This window comes from Misgurnus anguillicaudatus, chromosome 7 (assembly GCF_027580225.2).
Source record: "Misgurnus anguillicaudatus chromosome 7, ASM2758022v2, whole genome shotgun sequence".
Lineage (NCBI taxonomy): Eukaryota > Metazoa > Chordata > Actinopteri > Cypriniformes > Cobitidae > Misgurnus > Misgurnus anguillicaudatus.
In genome coordinates this window covers 5891046-5910320 of record NC_073343.2, presented here as the reverse complement: position 1 = coordinate 5910320, position 19275 = coordinate 5891046, and the positions used below count along the sequence as shown (strand labels likewise).

General features: G+C 39.2%; 1 protein-coding gene and 1 long non-coding RNA gene across 2 annotated transcripts in view; one reads left to right on the top strand and one right to left on the bottom strand.

The window, feature by feature from the left end:
* Nucleotides 1-10692, bottom strand: part of LOC141365238 (uncharacterized) — a 125598-nt gene extending 114906 nt beyond the window's left edge. Inside the window, exon 1 of the long non-coding RNA XR_012370414.1 lies at nt 10061-10692. This is a non-coding gene — a long non-coding RNA (uncharacterized lncRNA). The remainder of the gene's footprint in view (nt 1-10060) is intronic.
* Nucleotides 1-19275, top strand: part of ryr2b (ryanodine receptor 2b (cardiac)) — a 75073-nt gene that overhangs the window by 51116 nt on the left and 4682 nt on the right. The window contains exons 63-93 of the mRNA XM_055172074.2: nt 551-632; nt 797-915; nt 1002-1298; nt 1370-1610; nt 2607-2694; nt 2861-2953; nt 3226-3396; nt 3510-3560; nt 3642-3722; nt 5680-5792; nt 6017-6113; nt 6222-6331; nt 8156-8207; nt 8308-8358; nt 8569-8668; nt 8841-8920; nt 9022-9098; nt 9367-9440; nt 9528-9608; nt 11912-12000; nt 12219-12347; nt 12728-12832; nt 12966-13047; nt 13174-13703; nt 13790-14506; nt 16207-16274; nt 16654-16792; nt 16894-16980; nt 17051-17242; nt 17662-17792; nt 17927-17969. Of these exons, the coding sequence (XP_055028049.2) occupies nt 551-632; nt 797-915; nt 1002-1298; nt 1370-1610; nt 2607-2694; nt 2861-2953; nt 3226-3396; nt 3510-3560; nt 3642-3722; nt 5680-5792; nt 6017-6113; nt 6222-6331; nt 8156-8207; nt 8308-8358; nt 8569-8668; nt 8841-8920; nt 9022-9098; nt 9367-9440; nt 9528-9608; nt 11912-12000; nt 12219-12347; nt 12728-12832; nt 12966-13047; nt 13174-13703; nt 13790-14506; nt 16207-16274; nt 16654-16792; nt 16894-16980; nt 17051-17242; nt 17662-17792; nt 17927-17969 (4370 nt within the window). The remainder of the gene's footprint in view (nt 1-550; nt 633-796; nt 916-1001; nt 1299-1369; nt 1611-2606; nt 2695-2860; nt 2954-3225; nt 3397-3509; nt 3561-3641; nt 3723-5679; nt 5793-6016; nt 6114-6221; nt 6332-8155; nt 8208-8307; nt 8359-8568; nt 8669-8840; nt 8921-9021; nt 9099-9366; nt 9441-9527; nt 9609-11911; nt 12001-12218; nt 12348-12727; nt 12833-12965; nt 13048-13173; nt 13704-13789; nt 14507-16206; nt 16275-16653; nt 16793-16893; nt 16981-17050; nt 17243-17661; nt 17793-17926; nt 17970-19275) is intronic.

The window sequence follows — 19275 nt, the reverse complement described above, 5'->3', positions numbered from 1 at the left end:
GAGAAAATATAAGTTTATCCTCCTAATGTTGAACCACTTCTGTACCCTTTCAAAAAGTACAGCTTTGCATCTAAGGAGTTCATATTAGTACCTCAAAGATACATATATTGGTACCTAATGGTACATATTTGGACATTTTTAAAGGGTGCTGTGACAGGTGGTGTACATATTTTGACCGTTTTTAATAGTTAAAGGCGGGGTGCACGATTTTTGGGAAACGCTTTGGAAAAGGGAGTCAGGCCGAGTACCAAAACACACTTGTAGTCAATCAGCAGTAAGGGGCGTGTCTACTAACCGACATCGTTGGCTGGATTGCGTATGTGTGGGGTGGGTCTATCAAAAGAAGATCCAGATTCTATTGGGGTAGGGGCGTGTTTGTTTAGGTGATTTCAAATATCAACATTGGCTTTCAGAGATCATGCACCCCGCCTTTAAGTTTTACTGTTATTTTCTATAAATGTGACTTTTTGCCTATTTCCTTTATTGCAGGCTTCAATGTTTATAAATGAGTTTTACATGGATACAAACATAATTTTTTTTCTTCTTTTAGTTGATGAAATCCAGGTCTATTGTTACAGGATCCTCAGCAGCCTCTATATTCTTGGCACCTGTAGTGGTACCTTCATGGAGAGGTGATACCCTTGTCAAATATGTTGTCCCAACTACGTTGTTATTAATTCTGAGTGCTCAGTTATTGCTCAGTTTGGCATTTGCAAACATTTGCACTCCTCAGATATTACCTCATGTCTGGGCTTGTGGTTTATCTGTCAATCATTTTTTATTTTTGTTTTAATAGACAGAGGTCCGTCCTAGGGGAGTGTCTGGCTGCATTATCTGCAGCATTTCCCGTGTGTTTTTTGGAACTAAATGACTTTCATTACCTGTCCGACACTATGAGTAATGAAGAGACCGAAGGTAAAAAAAATTGCCTTTAGATTCACATACACGTATCTCTGCCCCCATACACGATTATGGATGTTAGTGTGATCTCATCTTTCTAGCTGAGAGAGCCTGTAGGCTCCTCCCCTCTTTGCAGGAGGCTTTCTCAGAGGTTGAAGAGCTTGCAGGGGCGGGGCCGTCCGCCCGCCACGCCCTTTTGACGAGGGTCACCGAGGTGACGCTTCCTCTGTTGTGTAGCTATATCTCTCGATGGGGGGACGCTGAAAACCAGGCATTGAAAGATGGGTACTGTTCTTCTGTCACCCCCCAACACTCTAATGCCCTACTGGGTCACATCCTTTCCATCATCAATGCCCACCTGGGGACAGCAGATGGTGCTTGGATGAAACGGCTAGCAGGTGAGTTAAACATTTAGCACTTATTATACCATTGGAAGATACAAATCTAATCACAAATCATGCATTTTTAGTGTGTGCCCAGCCAATCATCAGTGGGGCACAGGAACACCTCTTAAAGACTCACTTCCTACCTCTAATGGAAAAACTGAGTAAGAGGGCGGAGTCAGTGCTTCGGGAGGAGGAGCATTTAAAGGCAGAGGGGCGTGGTGATTTCTCAGAGCAGGAGTTGGACATTCAGGAAAGGTTTACGGTGTTGGTGCAAGATATCTACGCATTTTACCCAATACTGATTCCATTTATAGACCTACACAGGTGAGGAGCTGTTGTACTGTATTCAGCCTATTACTGGTTACTGGTGCCTTAAATTGAGGAGCTCAGATGAAAAAGCCTCTAAACACTAGGGGTTTAACGATAAATCGGGACACCTGCTAATAATAACCTGTCTGATATCGATTCTGAATAGCAAATGTGATATTATGCACAGCTTTTTCATGTACTACAGCTCTTTGATCACTATAGGAAGTCCTTATCAATCTAAAATCACTGTGAGAGTCATTTATAAAACACTTTTGAAAAAGCACCACTTGTTAAACATAATCATAATACATATTCTTTATTATCATGAAAATACCGGAAAGGTTTAAAGAACTGCGATATAAATATGCTTATGGGTGATTCTCGCGAAATTAGACTTATGAGGTGTCATGAAACATTTTCATAAAAAAGTAAATGCAAAGTAAGAGTATCAAAATAATAAGCATACAGTTACAAACATCTCTTCACGTACTACTTTGCACATGACTTCAAATGATATCATACAAACCAATTTTGTTGTTTTTTTCCACATTTAAGGGGAATTTTTTCATTACCGCAACGTGTCCATGACTGGATTTGGGTTCTTTGACATGGAAATATTTATAATTAAAAAATCTAAAAAATTAAAAGCTTCAGTGCATGTTATACTATAAACATTTACAGTAAAGAAACATGTGGTATTTGGTGATCATTGGTAAATGTAGAGACAATAATAAGGAATAATAAAATCGCGCCACATGAAGCCTATTGCGTCTTTTTATTGACTTAACATGTTAATCACTTGCACTTACGCTTCATTTGCATCTGGTGTGAACGCAAACTTTGGAGGTTTTGCAGCAAAAGTTACACTTGTGTCTTAAGTGATATCACTTAAATTTCACTGCAATTAAATATGAGGTGGATAAAATATTGCAATTTACAAGAAAACATGTCAGACACACGCAACTTCTGAAACGTCCTTGCTGTTAATGGTGAATTTTTGGTGTCCATTAGAATGAATTGGCTGAAGGAGGTGAACGCAGATGCTGAGAAACTTTTCTGCCTTGTAGCTGAAGTCTTCGTCTTCTGGGCTAAATCTCACGTGAGCATCCTTAGTCACACAGCTGATCTGTAATATTTACCACTTTAAGGGACATCATATAAAAATATTCAAAGTTTGATTTGCTATAAAATGCATTACTATACGTCTGCATTGCAATATTTCCTCTTGTACACCCTTCACCTTGATTTTGTTTTTGATTGTATAGAATTTCAAATGGGAAGAACAGAACTTCGTTGTTCGAAATGAAATTAACAACATGACATTCTTGATGAACAGCAGCAAAACTCGGCCGGATAAGGTCTTGTTTCATCTGACTAATCCTCTATTATTTGTTTTCCAAATGTTCCTTTCATTAACTCTGTAAATGATCACCTTGTGGCCTTGTAGTCCCTCTTAATCCTGGCCAAGTTTAATTTGCCCACATTTTACACACTTTTCTTTCAAAATAAACTAATCTTTGGCCTGTAAACCTAGAAGCACACATGGACTTTTATAAACATGTCATTATTCAACCGAAATATGCTGTTCAATAATATCGACGGAAACTAAAATGTATGATTTTCCAAAAAGGGAGGGGTGTGTGACCGGGAGAGGAGGAAGGTCAAGAGGAAGGGCGATCGTTACTCCGCACACACCTCTCTTATCGTGGCTGCGCCAAAAAAACTTCTCTCGGCTGCCCTGAATGGATGTTGCCATGACGATCAGTGCCTAGTTGCCCTGGCCAAAAGCCGTTTTTCACAGGTATGGCTACTGTTTATACTGATCAATAGTAACAGTGTTTGCCAAATCAATACCTTTCTCTTCTTGACAAATATTGCAACTAATTTACCTGAAACGTATTTATGTGTTTCTAGAGGGATACAGAGGATGAGGTCAGGGAATATATTCGAAACAGCCTGCAACAGGTGAGAAAAGAATGTGCTGACAATATCCTGTGAAAACTGCTATTTGAGGCGCCTCACCACACTTGTTTCTATTTATTTCAGGATCAGTGTGAAACCACGGTAGATCACGTCAGTATCGAGAGGATTTTAAACATCGCTCGTGTCTATTACCACCTGGATCAGGTCAGGTTACAGATACTATCAGATTAAATTGCATGAGATTTTAAAACAGATGAAATCATACTTTACTACTTCCCCAGCAAGCAATAGCCGTCATTTCCCCATCTAGCTTAACTATAAACCCAATATAGTCCCGCTATGAGTAACCCACTTCTATCCAAAATAAACTTGAATTTGGTTACATGTCATTTTTGCAAAAAAATAACTTGCGAGATATATAATATTCCATCATGTAAGTCAACACTGATTGATCACAAGGTGTTTGGTTTCATTTATGTATTTATAGGACTATTTTGGGCTATGTAGCGGCTCCTGACTATAAATTTAGGTGGGGAGTCGTATCGTAGCCTATATAACTAACCTATAGATGGTTTCTTTTTTTGGGGGGCCATTTTGCCTTTATTGATAGACAATAAGTAATTGAGAGGCAACAGGAAAGCACAGGGTGGAGAGAGGGGTATGGGATCAGCAGAGGACCTCGAGCCGGGATTCGAACTCGTGTTGCTGGATGTGCGTTTGCACTATATGTCGGAGCACTTTCCACTGCACCACTGGCTCCAACCCTATTGATGGTTTCATCAGACGCACGTTCGTTGTAAATTTGTGGACCTATTTTCCAAACACCTCACACCCGTACATTCTTCCGTTGAGAGCTTGAATAATAGACACTCCAGCCCAGTTGGTTGCGATAATCCACCTTTGCCAATTGCAAGAATACAAACGCGGCGCGGAGTAATACCGTACCTCATTGCACATCTAATACAAGTCAATGAAGTTGGACAAAAACTACGATAAAACCTGTAGGAAAGCATTTTTTGCAGCATATCAGAGAACATTCCTGACCACTCAGTGAGTTTCACGTCTTTGTAAACGAAAGTTTAATGCATTTTAGGAAGGACTGTTCCAGTGCACCTCTGCAGCCACTGTAGAGATAGTTGGTGATACAACAAACACCCGAACACTCTCGGGCCAGCATCATATATGTCCAAATTTCAGTCAAAACCGTTCTATTTCATCATAAACAATCTGAAAACAGGGCTTGAAGTGTAAAATACCGAACTTGTCCTAAATTCTGTAATAAAAACTCTACAGTATTACAATAAGGTTGATTTGTACCACTTGTGATGCTTACAACCTGAAAAATATGCTGAACTTGTCACGCAGATGCAGACTGATATGCACTTTGCTTACGCGGAATTATATAGCATTGTCCAGAGCTACGTTCACGTAATGTAAAAGACAGAGGGGCAGATTCAAATCTGCCCATATGGCTTTCTATTAGGGCTGGCTGCATTTCCAGTTCAAATGTGGGGCGCTGTTGAGCTCGGCTCAATCATTATACCATAGCCAACCGAGCTGTGCGCTCAATTTCCAAACATATTCAACTCACTTTACGACTTAAAATAGTCTTGAAAGATATTGGACATATTTTCGAGTTAACAGTTTAGATTTGATTAAGTTAATATAGATTTCTATATTTTCAAAGAGATTAATATTTTGGTGGGGCACTGCCCCACTTGCCCAATACAGACGAGCCGCACATGGCTATGGTTATACATCTATATTAAACTTTCACTGACAGCCCAAATTTTGCCCTGTTTTAGCCTAGACGTCTGGGCTATGGTTGGATGGCTATTAGACTTCTTTTAAATGTGATATTGCTTGCTGGGGCTCTACTTTTTTACAAAATCCTATTTTTGCAATTTACTGTGCTTTATTCCAAATTGTGACAAAGTTTCAGGTATTACGGATTGGTGCATGTATGCCTTTATTATGTTAATGTACATTTTCACATTTACATTTGATATTTGCAGTGCATTCAAGAAATACAATTTATCAGTATATGTGCTCCCAAGGTATCAAACTCACGATCTTTGCTTTGCAAACACAATGTGCAACCAATTAAGCTACGGGATCCAAACTAATGTGTTTCTGTTTATGATTGGTTGGTTGTGATCAGGTGGAGCACCCACAGAAGGTCAAGAGGGCCGCGTGGCATAAGATGCTATCCAAGCAGAGGAAACGGGCTGTAGTGGCATGCTTGAGAATGGCTCCTTTGTACAATCTGCCCAGGTATTCAGCAAAGCACATCAGAGGTTATGGCAAAGCCAATAACCGTTCTAATTACATAATTAATTATCCGAGTGATAAAAGCTGAAGGGCTTTAGAAATACTAAACTGTAATGTTGTTGAATGAGCACTCAGATAAAGAGGACATTTTGTCATTCTTTAATTTCAATAGGCTTAAACCGAAAGTAATTAATATATTATAACGTGACATTTATCATATTTGGCAGGCACAGAGCGGTAAACCTCTTCCTTCAGGGATATGAGCGAATCTGGCTGCAGGACGCATGTGGCACACCTGAGGATAGACTGATAGAAGATTTAGCTGTGAGGCTGTGTTGCCCAGTAGTGCTTGACTATCATTTTTCATTTTTTTAATGTGTATTTTTATACCTTGAACTTGTGGTAAATAAAATGCTTGTCTTCCTCCATCAGAAAGCAGCTCGTGTAGAGATTGTAAAGGAGGGGTTGAAGCAAAACAAAATGATTGATCCACTCTCACAGCTTATCAGTCTCTTCAGACGAAGTGCCTTGACTGAGAGAAGGTTTGTATGTGTGTGTCCGTGTGTAATGGATTTAGGCATTTTTGCATGCGTGTTCACACTTAGATTAACCCTAATGAAAGGCAAGCTTAAACCAGAATAAACTGGTTAATGCTGGTTTTGGTGCTGGTGGACCAAACAGCCAGAAAAATCCTGTCTGATTTTTTTTTTAGTTAAGCTAGATAAAAAGCTTGGTAGGGACTTCAGCATCTCAAAAATGCTTTCATATAACACCTTTAAATGTGTTATATTTTGGAATATATAAATATGTGACCCTGGACCACAAAACAAGTCATAAGGGTCTATTTTTTTAATTGAGATTTATACAGATTTACACTCACCTAAAGGATTATTAGGAACACCATACTAATACTGTGTTTGACCCCATTTCGCCTTCAGAACTGCCTTAATTCTACGTGGCATTATTTCAACAAGGTGCTGAAAGCATTCTTTAGAAATGTTGGTCCATATTGATAGGATAGCATCTTGCAGTTGATGAAGATTTGTGGGATGCACATCTAGGGCACGAAGCTCCCGTTCCACCACATCCCAAAGATGCTCTATTGGGTTGAGATCTGGTGACTGTGGGGGCCATTTTAGTACAGTGAACTCATTGTCATGTTCAAGAAACCAATTTGAAATGATTCGAGCTTTGTGACATGGTGCATTATCCTGCTGGAAGTAGCCATCAGAGGATGGGTACATGGTGGTCATAAAGGGATAGACATGGTCAGAAACAATGCTCAGGTAGTCTGTGGCATTTAAACGATGCCCAATTGGCACTAAGGGGCCTAAAGTGTGCCAAGAAAACATCCCACACACCATAATACCACCACCACCAACCTGCACAGTGGTAACAAGGCATGATGGATCCATGTTCTCATTCTGTTTAAGCCAAATTTTGACTCTACCATCAGAATGTCTCAACAGAAATCGAGACTTATCAGACCAGGCAACATTTTTCCAGTCTTCAACTGTCCAATTTTGGTAAGCTCTTGCAAATTGTAGCCTTTTTTCCTATTTGTAGTGGAGATGAGTGGTACCCAGTGGGGTCTGCTGTTGTAGCCCATCCGCCTCAAGGTTGTGCGTGTTGTGGCTTCACAAATGCTTTGCTGCATACCTCAGTTGTAACAAGTGGTTATTTCAGTCAAAGTTGCTCTTCTATCAGCTTGAATCAGTCGGCCCATTCTCCTCTGACCTCTAGCATCAACAAGGCATTTTCGCCCACAGGACTGCCGCATACTGGATGTTTTTCCCTTTTCACATTCTTTGTAAACCCTAGAAATGGTTGTGCATGAAAATCCCAGTAACTGAGCAGATTGTGAAATACTCACCGGCCCGTCTGCCACCAACAACCATGCCACGCTCAAAATGGCTTAAATCACATTTCTTTCCCATTCTGAAATTCAGTTTGGAGATCATGATATTGTCTTGACCAGGACCACACCCCTAAATGCATTGAAGGAACTGCCATGTGATTGGTTGAATAGATAATTGCATTAATGAGAAATTGAACAGGTGTTCCTAATAATCTTTTAGGTGAGTGTATATGTTGAATTAATAAGCTTCTATTGACATGTATGGTTTGTTCGGATAGGACAATATTTGTCAGAGATACAACGATTTGAGAATCTGAGGGTGCAAAAAAGTATAATATCGTCCAAATGAAATCCTTAGCAACACATATTACTAACAATTAAATTTTTTTTAAATATATATTTACGGTAGGAAATACCAATAAGTTGCACTGGTATATTTGTAGCAATAGCCAAAAATGCGACTTCTTATCACTGGTTTTGTGGTAAAAGTGACTCTTTTCTTCTTTAGTAAACTAGAAGAGGACGATCTATACATGTGCTATGCTGAGATCATGGCCGGGGTAAGAGCCACTGTTGAGACTGATCCAGATTTTCACTGTGAGATTTGTCGGCTGTAAAAAGCTCCTGTAGCACTGATGCTGACCTGAAATGTCATTACAGAGTTGCCAGAGCGAGGACGACCAGGATGAAGACGGGCTGAAATCATTTGAGGTCAGCAGTGGGGAAACCGTGGCAGCGTCTGATTCAGTATTGATTCATTTTGGCAGAAAGAGCCCGAGATGGAGAAGCAGAAGATGCAGACGCTTTTACCCAATCGGCTCATTAATTACATAATCAATGATTGACTTCAGGAAAAATAGGGTGAGGAACAGTTGATATAGTTTATTTCTTTGTGAATTGATTATCTAATTGATTCTTTAGGAAAAAGAGATTGAGAAGCAGAGACTGCTGTATCAGCAGGCCCGACTGCATGAACGTGGAGCTGCCGAGATGGTCTTACAGAACCTGAGCGCCAGCAGAGGTATCAATCCAAACACATTGACGTTTGGATTCTTTTGAGCCAAATTAATTAAAGCCTTATGCAAATCAAATACCAGTGCAAACACAAAATTTTCTCTTTGACTTTCATTGTTTTTAAAGCTCGACTGTTATTTTGCTGAAGGTGAAGTTGAATTTGATGTTTTATGAACCAGGTGAAATGGGACCTATAGTGGCGGCCACATTGAAGCTTGGCATTGCAATGCTAAATGGAGGAAACACGTCAGTCCAGCAGGTGGGTTAAAAAGGTCAGACTTGCTTACCGAAATGATTGATGGATATCCACACTTGTTCATGATCTGATGTTAAACCCCCACATCACCTTTGAACCTGCAGAAGATGCTGGATTACCTGAGGCAGAAGAGAGATGTGGCTTTCTTTCACAGTCTGGTCGGCCTAATGCAGTCTTGCAGGTTAGGCTGTTGTTTGCTATGCATTCTGAAACATTTACTTGACAGCAAGCTCCTTCAAACAGCAGAGTGCTTTGTTCACTCATTCATCACCCATCTACCAAACTGTTTTCAATTTCAAAGTTACTCAGTCCAATCAGCAGAAAAGAGCATAGATTTACATCACTTTGTTCCTTTGTATAAACGAAGCGTCTGTTGGGTGTCTGTTAGTTTGAGTTATAAACAAGAAGTAGGTTGTGTTTTGATGTTGGTGTTGTAATTCTTGTCACAGCGTGCTGGATTTGAATGCATTTGAGAGGCAGATCAAAGCCGAGAGTTTAGGAGTGGGTGCTGAGGAAAATTCTGGTAAATAAGTGTTTTTTTTTTTTAAAGTGAAGTGACAGATTTGTCTTTTTCATTGACCATCTACTGCTTGCTTTCTTTTTCTCTCAGGTGATAGGGTAATGGCAGATGAACAGCTTACCTGTGACCTTTTCCGATTCCTTCAGCTTCTTTGTGAAGGCCATAACACAGGTTTGAACTGACATTTGAATAACTGTCACTGCTGGAGTCATTTTTATTCAGCGAGTTATTTCTGGTAACCCTATAGCAGGCTAGCTACACAACAAATGTATTTTGGTAGCTCACTTGGTAGAGTGAACAACGTACCCAAACAGGGTACCCACTGGTAATGGGTTTGATCCTAGAAACACACATACTGATAAAAAAGTTTGCTAACACTTTACTTGAAGGGGTGTTCATAAGACTGACATGACACCTTCATAATCATGACATGACACGTGTCATGAACATGAATGAGATTTTATGCACGTTTATGACAACTGTCATTAAGTGTCATTTGTTCAATTATGTAATTTTTAATGCAAAGATGACATTGTTGAGATGTCTTTGTTATGACAACTTGACATTACCAAGACAACATAGCCGACCAGTTTTATAACAGCGTCATGAATATTTTTCTTGACCTCAACTACAGTGGTACAAATATAATCTGTCATTAAAATGTCATTAAGTGTTAATTCTCTGTCAAATAGTTTTATAACAGCGTCATTAATATTTTTCTTGACCTCAGCTACAGTGGTAGAAATATAATTTGTCATTAAAATGTCATTAAGTGTTAATACTCTGTCAAATAGTTTTATAACAGCGTCATGAATATTTTTCTTGACCTCAACTACAGTGGTACAAATATAATTTGTCATTGAAATGTCATTAAGGGTTAATACTCTGTCAAATGGTTTTATAACGGCGTCATGAATATTTTTCTTGACCTCAACTACAGTGGTACAAATATAATTTGTCATTAAAATGTCATTAAGTGTTAATACTCTGTGAAATAGTTTTATAACAGCGTCATGAATATTTTTCTTGACCTCAACTACAGTGGTACAAATATAATTTGTCATTAAAATGTCATTAAGTGTTAATACTCTGTCAAATAGTTTTATAACAGCGTCATGAATATTTTTCTTGACCTCAACTACAGTGTTACAAATATAATTTGTCATTAAATTGTCATTACATGTTAATACTCTGTCAAATAGTTTTATAACAGCGTCATGAATATTTTTCTTGACCTCAACTACAGTGGTACAAATATAATTTGTCATTAAAATGTCATTACGTGTTAATACTCTGTCAAATAGTTTTATAACAGCATCATGGATATTTTTCTTGACCTCAACTACAGTGTTACAAATATAATTTGTCATTAAATTGTCATTACATGTTAATACTCTGTCAAATAGTTTTATAACAGCGTCATGAATATTTTTCTTGACCTCAACTACAGTGGTACAAATATAATTTGTCATTAAAATGTCATTACGTGTTAATACTCTGTCAAATAGTTTTATAACAGCGTCATGAATATTTTTTAGTTCATAATGTTTTTTTTTTTAAGTTTTCTCCAGGTGTTAGAGAAACAAAATCAATAATCCAATAATAATAATAATAATAATAATAATAATAATAATAATAATAATAATAATAATAATAATAATAATAATTAATATGTATAAAATTATATTTTATTGCTTTTGGTGACAATTCACATAAAATTAAATGAAAACAGTACAATAATGGGTTAAGCCATTAAGTGTTGTGTCCATATTGCAGCAAAAACAGTTAATTACATTATTAAAATATTTTGTTAGCAATGTAAGAAAATTGCAGAATCCTCTGTTCGAGGACGTTTTTTATGTATAATGCACATACATAAAGTTAAGTACGATCTTTTGACGTCTCTGTTGCATTTTGTTAAATTATTTTAAATTATTTGACATAGTATTAACATTTATTGACATTTTAATGACAAGTTCAATTTGTACCACTGTAGCTGAGGTCAAGAAAAATATTCATGATGCTGTTATAAAACTATTTTACATAGTATTAACACTTAATGACATTTAAATGACAGCTTAATGTAATGTTAACCCATAAAGCTAGGTAGTTTCTTAAGTTTGATAATTATTCTGCTATGTCATGTTTATGACAGGTTTATGATGTATTGGTTTATGTCAAGTTGTCATAACAAAGACATCTCAAACAATGTCATCTTTGCTTTAAAAATGACTTAATTGAACAAATGAGACTTAATGACAGTTATCATAAACGTGCATGAAATCTCCATGTTTATGACACGTGTCATGTCAGTCTTATGCACACCCCTTCAAGTAAAGTGTTACCAATAGTTTGAATGCAAAGTAAGACACTTTGGATAAAAGCATCTGCCAAATACATAAATGTAATGTATTGAAGTTGTCAATCCTTAATATTGTGAACATTGTGAAAAACAAAGATATTTCTTCTCACAGACTTTCAAAATTACCTGAGGACCCAAACTGGAAACAACACGACTGTCAACATCATCATCTCTACTGTGGATTATCTGCTCAGGATCCAGGCAAGACGACTTTAAAAATTAACTGTTTCATTTTGCATATGGTTTAAAAAGAGCTAAAAATGCATATTTTCAGCATGCAATTTTCCATGTACGCGAGGGTTTTAAATCAGAGCGACAGTTTGTAGCCAAATAATGTTTCCATTAACCATTCGCTGCTGACAGGCCATCTCCATTTCGGAGTCTGATACTGAGAATGATGGATGGTTTCATATCTGCAGGAGTCCATCAGTGATTTCTACTGGTATTATTCAGGGAAGGATGTGATTGATGAGCGTGGTCAGCATAACTTCTCCAAAGCCATCAGCGTGGCCAAACAGGTGTTCAACACGCTTACTGAATACATTCAGGTATATGCACACAAACAAACAAACACGTACTGTATTTAAATGTGTCAGCAGAGATGGATCCAAAAAAGTGCATGGTCTAAATTTAGAAATATTGAGCAACGTTTCGCTGCTGTCTGCAGAAATTGCATTTGTCCACCCAGTGTGCTTTTTTAGCTTGTAAGTAGGTTGTAACAATATGTCATTGTTAACAAATCCTTCGAGAAATTGTATTTTTATTGCAAATGTACAGATTACCATTTTAATTTGTTCAATGTAAATATAAAGAACCTATATTTGTATGCACACATTGGTTTGAGATATCATCTAGATGCACTGTAAATGTAAAAACATTTTGCTTGTGTCTTAAAAAATTGAGACTCCTGATTTAATGTGCTCTTTAGGGACCATGTACTGGTAACCAGCAGAGTTTGGCCCACAGTCGCCTCTGGGACGCTGTGGTGGGCTTCCTCCATGTGTTTGCTCACCTGCAGATGAAGCTTTCACAGGTTGGTTTGACATGAACTTAGTCAATAGTAAAGATAAATTAACGAATAGTCTTTTCATTATGTAAGGTTTTCACTGGGGCACATGAAAGAAACTCCATAAAGGAGACAAAAATCGCTATTTCTTTGTATGCAGGATTCTAGTCAGATAGAGCTGCTGAAGGCTTTGATGGACTTACAAAAAGACATGGTGGTAATGCTGCTTTCCATGCTTGAAGGTAAGAGCGATGTAAAGAGAACCAAGGTCTTCTCATTTTCCATTCATTGCCATTTACATTCTGTTCTGCTCGTGATAAATGAGGCCGTCTATGATTATATTAAGTGTCCTGCAAAAATGTTTCCAGGAAATGTGGTGAATGGGACCATTGGCAAACAGATGGTGGACATGCTGGTGGAATCATCCAGCAATGTCGAAATGATCCTCAAGTTCTTTGATATGTTCCTCAAACTCAAAGACCTCACATCCTCGGAAACCTTTAGGGAATATGACCCAGATGGTAAAGGACTCATTTCCAGAAAGGACTTCCAGCGAGCCATGGAAAGCTTCAAGCGCTATTCCCACTCAGAGATGGAATTTCTGCTGTCCTGCGCAGAGACAGGGGACAGCGAGCTTTTGGATTGCCAGGATTTTGTGGAGCGTTTTCACGAGCCGGCCAAAGAGATTGGCTTTAATGTGGCCGTTCTTCTGACCAATCTGTCCGAGCATATGCCCAATGATTCTCGATTGCAGAATTTTCTGGAGTTGGCGGACAGCGTGCTTAAGTATTTCCAATCTCATCTGGGAAGGATTGAAATCCTGGGCAGCGGGAAACGGATCGAGAGGGTCTACTTTGAGATTAGTGAATCCAGCCGCACACAATGGGAGAAACCACAGGTAATAAAAGATTATTAACTCGTGTACTTTTATGGTCTGCTAGGGTGTCTATGTAATTTGTTTTGCCAATGTATTTGTCAATTTAGGTAAAGGAAAGCAAGCGACAGTTCATCTTTGATGTCGTAAATAAAGGAGGAGGAAAGGAAAAGATGGAACTGTTTGTCAACTTTTGCGAAGACACCATCTTTGAAATGCAGCTGGCTGCGCAGATCTCAGGTTCAGAGAGTGGAGATGACGCAAAAGTAAAGGATGAAGAGAAAGAAAAGGTGGTAAACCTTTCAGAAGATAGCAGGATGACCCAAGATCCAAAAAGTTTCTCGGTGATGAATCTTTCTGTAAGAAACATCCGGAAGCGCATAAGTGGGTTAACCATCAAGGATATCATCTCTTCAATCTTCTCTTTCTTCCAAAGCGTTCTTCTGCTTATCACACGTGGCATATTGGGTGTGGTTCGATTTTACCTTTATCTGCTTTACCACATATTCTTCAGTGGATGGATTATCGATGTGGCTAAAGAGATGAAACTGACTGACCTTCTGGGCGGTCTTCGAGATCCCACCATGGTTGAGGTGACAGGGGTTGGAGAAGGTGACGTCAGTGAAAGTAGCAGCTATGTGCCTGAGTTTTCTTCTCGTGGGAATCATAGAGGCGTGAGTCTGGATCTGTCAGCGGTGTCCAGGGACCCTCAGCTCCTCATGGACATTTTCGGTTTGTCTCTGAAGAAGGAGGGAGGAAAGTTCACATTGTTGACCGGTGACCAACAAACTGGTCTGGATGAACTTCTAAACATGTCCAAAAATCAGGTCAATAGTATATAATTGTCGATTTTCTATAATGCACAAGCATTGTTTATTATATGACAGAATGCAGAAAGTGGACATTCGTGTCCAATAAGTGGACATAATTATAAACAACATGATCTCACAAAGTTCCGTGGAATAGTCACAGAATTTTTTGATCATTTTACCGTGGCATTCTCACGGATCTCCGCATTTTTCCGTGGCCCTACCACTGACTTTTCTGATGACATTCATATAGATTGGTTACTCTACTGCTTTTTCCTATTTTCAAAGCATTGTCACTAATGGTTAGTTTTTGTTGTTTGCGTTAGTATGTCACTTTAAGTATTGGTTTATACTATTTTTCTGATTTATTCTTTTATATTTTCTAAACTTTAAACTAGCGATGCACCGAATCCAGGATTCGGATTCGGACAAATACTAGGCTTTTTGACGGGGTTCGGGTTCAGCCAAATCTTCGATTTTTTTTTCCACCGAACCGAACCCTATGCATGCGCTACGCTGGTCGACTTCATGCGGCCGTTGATTACACAAATCGGGTGCTGACGTGGAGATAAGCTTTTTCTTTCGGTGAGCCTTAAGGGCTGGACACACCAAAACTTTTAAACGCGGCTGAAAACGCCTTGACAACGCCGAATGCCAGCTGTTTTTCAGCTGAATGCCAGCTTTCTTCAGCTAAGCGCTTTGGTAGCTCTGATACGTCAGCTGTGAGACGGTTGGTTGCTGTGTTACTTGTCCCGCCCACCTCCACTGTGATTGGACGGCCGTGTGAGAACTGACATTGACGAGCAGAGCTTTTCTTCCAAAGTTGAACATTTCTCAACTCTCGGCGCTCGGCGCTGAGCGCGGAAAAACCACCGGGCGCCGGTTTTCAGCGCGGAAGAAAACCGCTAGCTGCTGGCTTATTTGAAAAACACTGAGCTTCCATTGGAAACAATTGAAAACATGCGCTGGCCGCGGACATTAAAGCTTTGGTGTGCACGCCCCCTTAGGGGCGGTTCACATTTCGCGAACGCACATGGGAAAACGAGCGTGTCGCACTGCATCGCTTTCATTATGCATAGGCTTATGGTCATTGTCAAAATTGTTTTTCCACTTGTCATCCTGGCATAATGTTGCCTATCCTTTTTTACAGTTAAAATCAAATAAAATGAAAAATACACTGCTGTGGATGTTGTTTACTTCATTCATGCGTTTTACTGGAATAAGGATGCGAGTAGGATTCGTATTAGGTTTCGGGTGAATCTTAAACAGTGGATTCGGTATTCGGCCGAACCCAAAAAATCTGGATTCGGTGTATCCCTACTTTAAACAATTGTCGCCTGTCGTTGGGGTTAGAGTTTTATGTAAATCTATAACCCTAATCCTAAAGCGACAATGGTAAAAAAATAGGACAAAACGTAAATCTAACCCTAATCCTAAAGCGACAATGGTAAAAAAATAGGACAAAACTGTTGAGTAACCAATCCGTGAGAATGCCACGGAAAAATTAGCAAAAAATTCTGTGACTATCCCATGAAAATTCGTGAGATCAGGTTGTTATAAACATTTAAGTGGACATTTAAGTGGAAATCTGTGTGCACATTCATGTCCTCCTCAAATATTTGTGTTTACCAAGTTAACATTTACATCCACTAAGTGGACATTTGAGTTCCCTTTAGACTCTTCGTGCATTTATTTGTGCTTTGTTGTTATTACAAAAGGTGGAAATCTCAGAGGAGGATTTTCAAGAGGTGCAAAATGAAAAGGCTTCAAAGGCTAAGAGAACTATGTAAGTGCTCCAGACCGGCAAAAGATCAAACTCGCTCTTTTAAATGAGAGAAAACACTGCTGCTTTAACAGGGACCACCGCTGCTTTTTAGCTTTCAAGCGAATCATTACTGTACCCTGCGGGGAGCGGCGAAAAACTATGAAGAAATGTTTTAATATTCTCCACATTTCTCTCGGGTATTTAAGCTGTCCAGACCTGAACAATTTGGGTGTGAAATTAAAATATCTTAGAATGCTGAGAATTAGTGTTAGTCCCTCTGAAATAGCATGCAAATCCACAATACTTTTTTTAATTAGCTTTGATATTTGCACTTGGATGGCTTGTTTGGCTAAACTATATAACACTGTATGAAGTAAGACGTTGCATTTAAATTTTTTAGCGTTGAAGAAGAAAGTGAGAAGAAAGAAAAGAAAGCTAAAGGGAGAAATAGAAAGCTTGGATCTTCTAAACCTGAGGAAACTGAAGTTCAGAAATCGGTCATTTGGAAAGCAGTCTGCTCTCAGAAGACCAAACTGCTGGTATGTTGATTTTTCTCTCGTACTCATTCAGATGTTTGACCATATGGGCCCGGACACCTTACAAACTAATGATTTGCATTGCATCTGCATTTTCTTTGTAGAACTGCTTCGCAAGAAATTTCTACAACATGCGATTGTTGGCTCTGTTCTTCGCTTTCGCAATCAATTTCATACTGCTGTTCTACAAGGTGAGCGTTGATTTATGTTGTTTGCACAGACGTGTGACCAAAAATGTGTAAATAATTCATGTGTTTCTAGGTTTCATCGACCGTTAATGGTGATGATGAAGCTGTGGAGATGACTCTCTGTGATTACTGCACCAAGGATTCCCGTGAAGTTCATTTTGAGCTGGAGGAGAACAGCGGCTACATGAAAATTATTCTGCACAGTCTGGCTGTCCTACACACGCTCATTTCGCTCTGCTGTATCATTGGCTATTACCGTCTGAAGGTCACACATGCACACACAAAACAGCAGATTTATCATTTACAGTATATGCACCCAAGTAACCCAATTTTTGCATTATGTATTATATTATCAACATAGCAGTTTGAGTGAAAAGTTTGTGAAAATTGAATTCTGACTTCATAAGTTTCAATTTCAATATCTTTGTAATCGAATCATCTCCATTATGGTTTAATGACATCGTGCACTTAAGCTGGCATAGACTCAAAACCTGATGATCCATCTTATTCCAGCATGCTTTGAGAATGTCCTAAAGAATATTTTGTGTTCTTCAATGGAAGCAAATAAGTTTTTAAAACCTTGTTTCAGTTTGGGTTTATTTAAAGTAAATTTGATATCAGATTTTGGACCCCAGGGTACACAGCTGTCCTTAAACCAGCTTTGACGTGATCTAACCCCGACAGGTTCCTTTAGTCATTTTTAAGCGGGAAAAGGAACTGGCTCGTAAGCTGGAGTTTGATGGACTCTACATCACAGAGCAACCTTCAGAAGATGACATTAAAGGCCAGTGGGACAGGATGGCCATCAACACGCCGTAAGAGTCTCCAAAAGCTGAATTTCATGAGCAATATGACTGTCATTCTGAATGAATTATTATTTTTTTATGTGGATCCTTCACTGCTACAATACACAATAAAAATATATGACCTTTTGTTTGGTGTTTTTCAGATCATATCCAAGTAATTATTGGGATAAATTTGTGAAGAGGAAGGTGGGTTAACATCACATTTTTACTGTTTTTAATAACTTTTGAAACTGAAATTTGGATATATGAGATACGCCACATGGCAAGCACCTGCAGTTATGTCTTTGGCTGTTATTTGTCTAGTAGTCTAATGTGGCATTCACACCAGACACGGAAGAGGCGACAAGCGCAAGTGATTTATATGTTAAGTCAATGCAAAGATGCAAATAGCCATCCTGCATCCATGGAACGTGCGGGAGGTGCGGATGGCGTGTTCCGCGCGAATTGACCGTTGAGCGTGACGGATATTCGGGCAGCATTAACCAATCAGGAGCTTGCTTTAGTAGTCACGTGATTACAGGGATCGAGCATAGTCGCAGAAGCCCCTCTCATGACACGAACTTCTGCGTGAATGTCTCGAATCACTAGAATTTCATGCTTGAATGTTCAAGCGTCCAACTATGTGCGAATAGCGCGTTTATGACGCCTCTACTGGGGCTGGTGTGAACAGTCTTAATTTTACTTTTGATTTTTTTTTTACTTTTTAACAAAAAATAGCCTTAAGCTGCATCCACATCGCCAGCAACTAGCAACTGCGAAGCAACGCAATCTCATTCATTTCAATGTAATCTTGGAGATTTTCAGCGATATATGTGACAGTGACCATTGGCGACAGGAAGTGGGCGTGTCCAGCTACACGTCAAAGTTGAGAACAGTTCAACTTTATGCAAATGACGATCGACTTTCGGAAGTGACAACCAATGAGAGTGAAGCAATGGGGTTCACATTATCCGTCTTTCGTCATATACTGAGAGGATGGTTACTCATTTATTTATAGTTGTTACGGACAACTAGAATTAGGAAGGCCTCCTAATGACCTGCTGTAAAGAGACTTGCAACACACAGCAATGAATTTGCTGGCGGTGTGCATGCACAATCAGCTAGTTTTAGCTGTTCTCCCTGCCTGGTTTAGCTGGTCTGGCTAGTGTAGCCGGCTGGTTTTAGAGGGGTTTTGGACACTTTTTTACAGTTGCTGGTCAGGCTGGAAGACCAGCTGGCCCACAAACCAAAACTGCTTTGCCAGATTGGGAGGACTAGCTTAAACCAGCTAAGACCTGTCAAACAGCTGATCCAAGTTGGCCAAACCTCCAGCCTGTCAAGTTTGTTTTAGCTGGTGGGTCAGCTGGTATTCCAGCCTGACCAGCTAAAAAGTGTCCAAAAGTGGCCCCTGTAAAACCAGCCTGCTACACCATCTAAAACGAGGCTGTGAGACCAGCTTAAGCTGGTTGTCGCTGCTTTTTCAGCAGGGAAGTCAGAAAATTGGATCATGCTA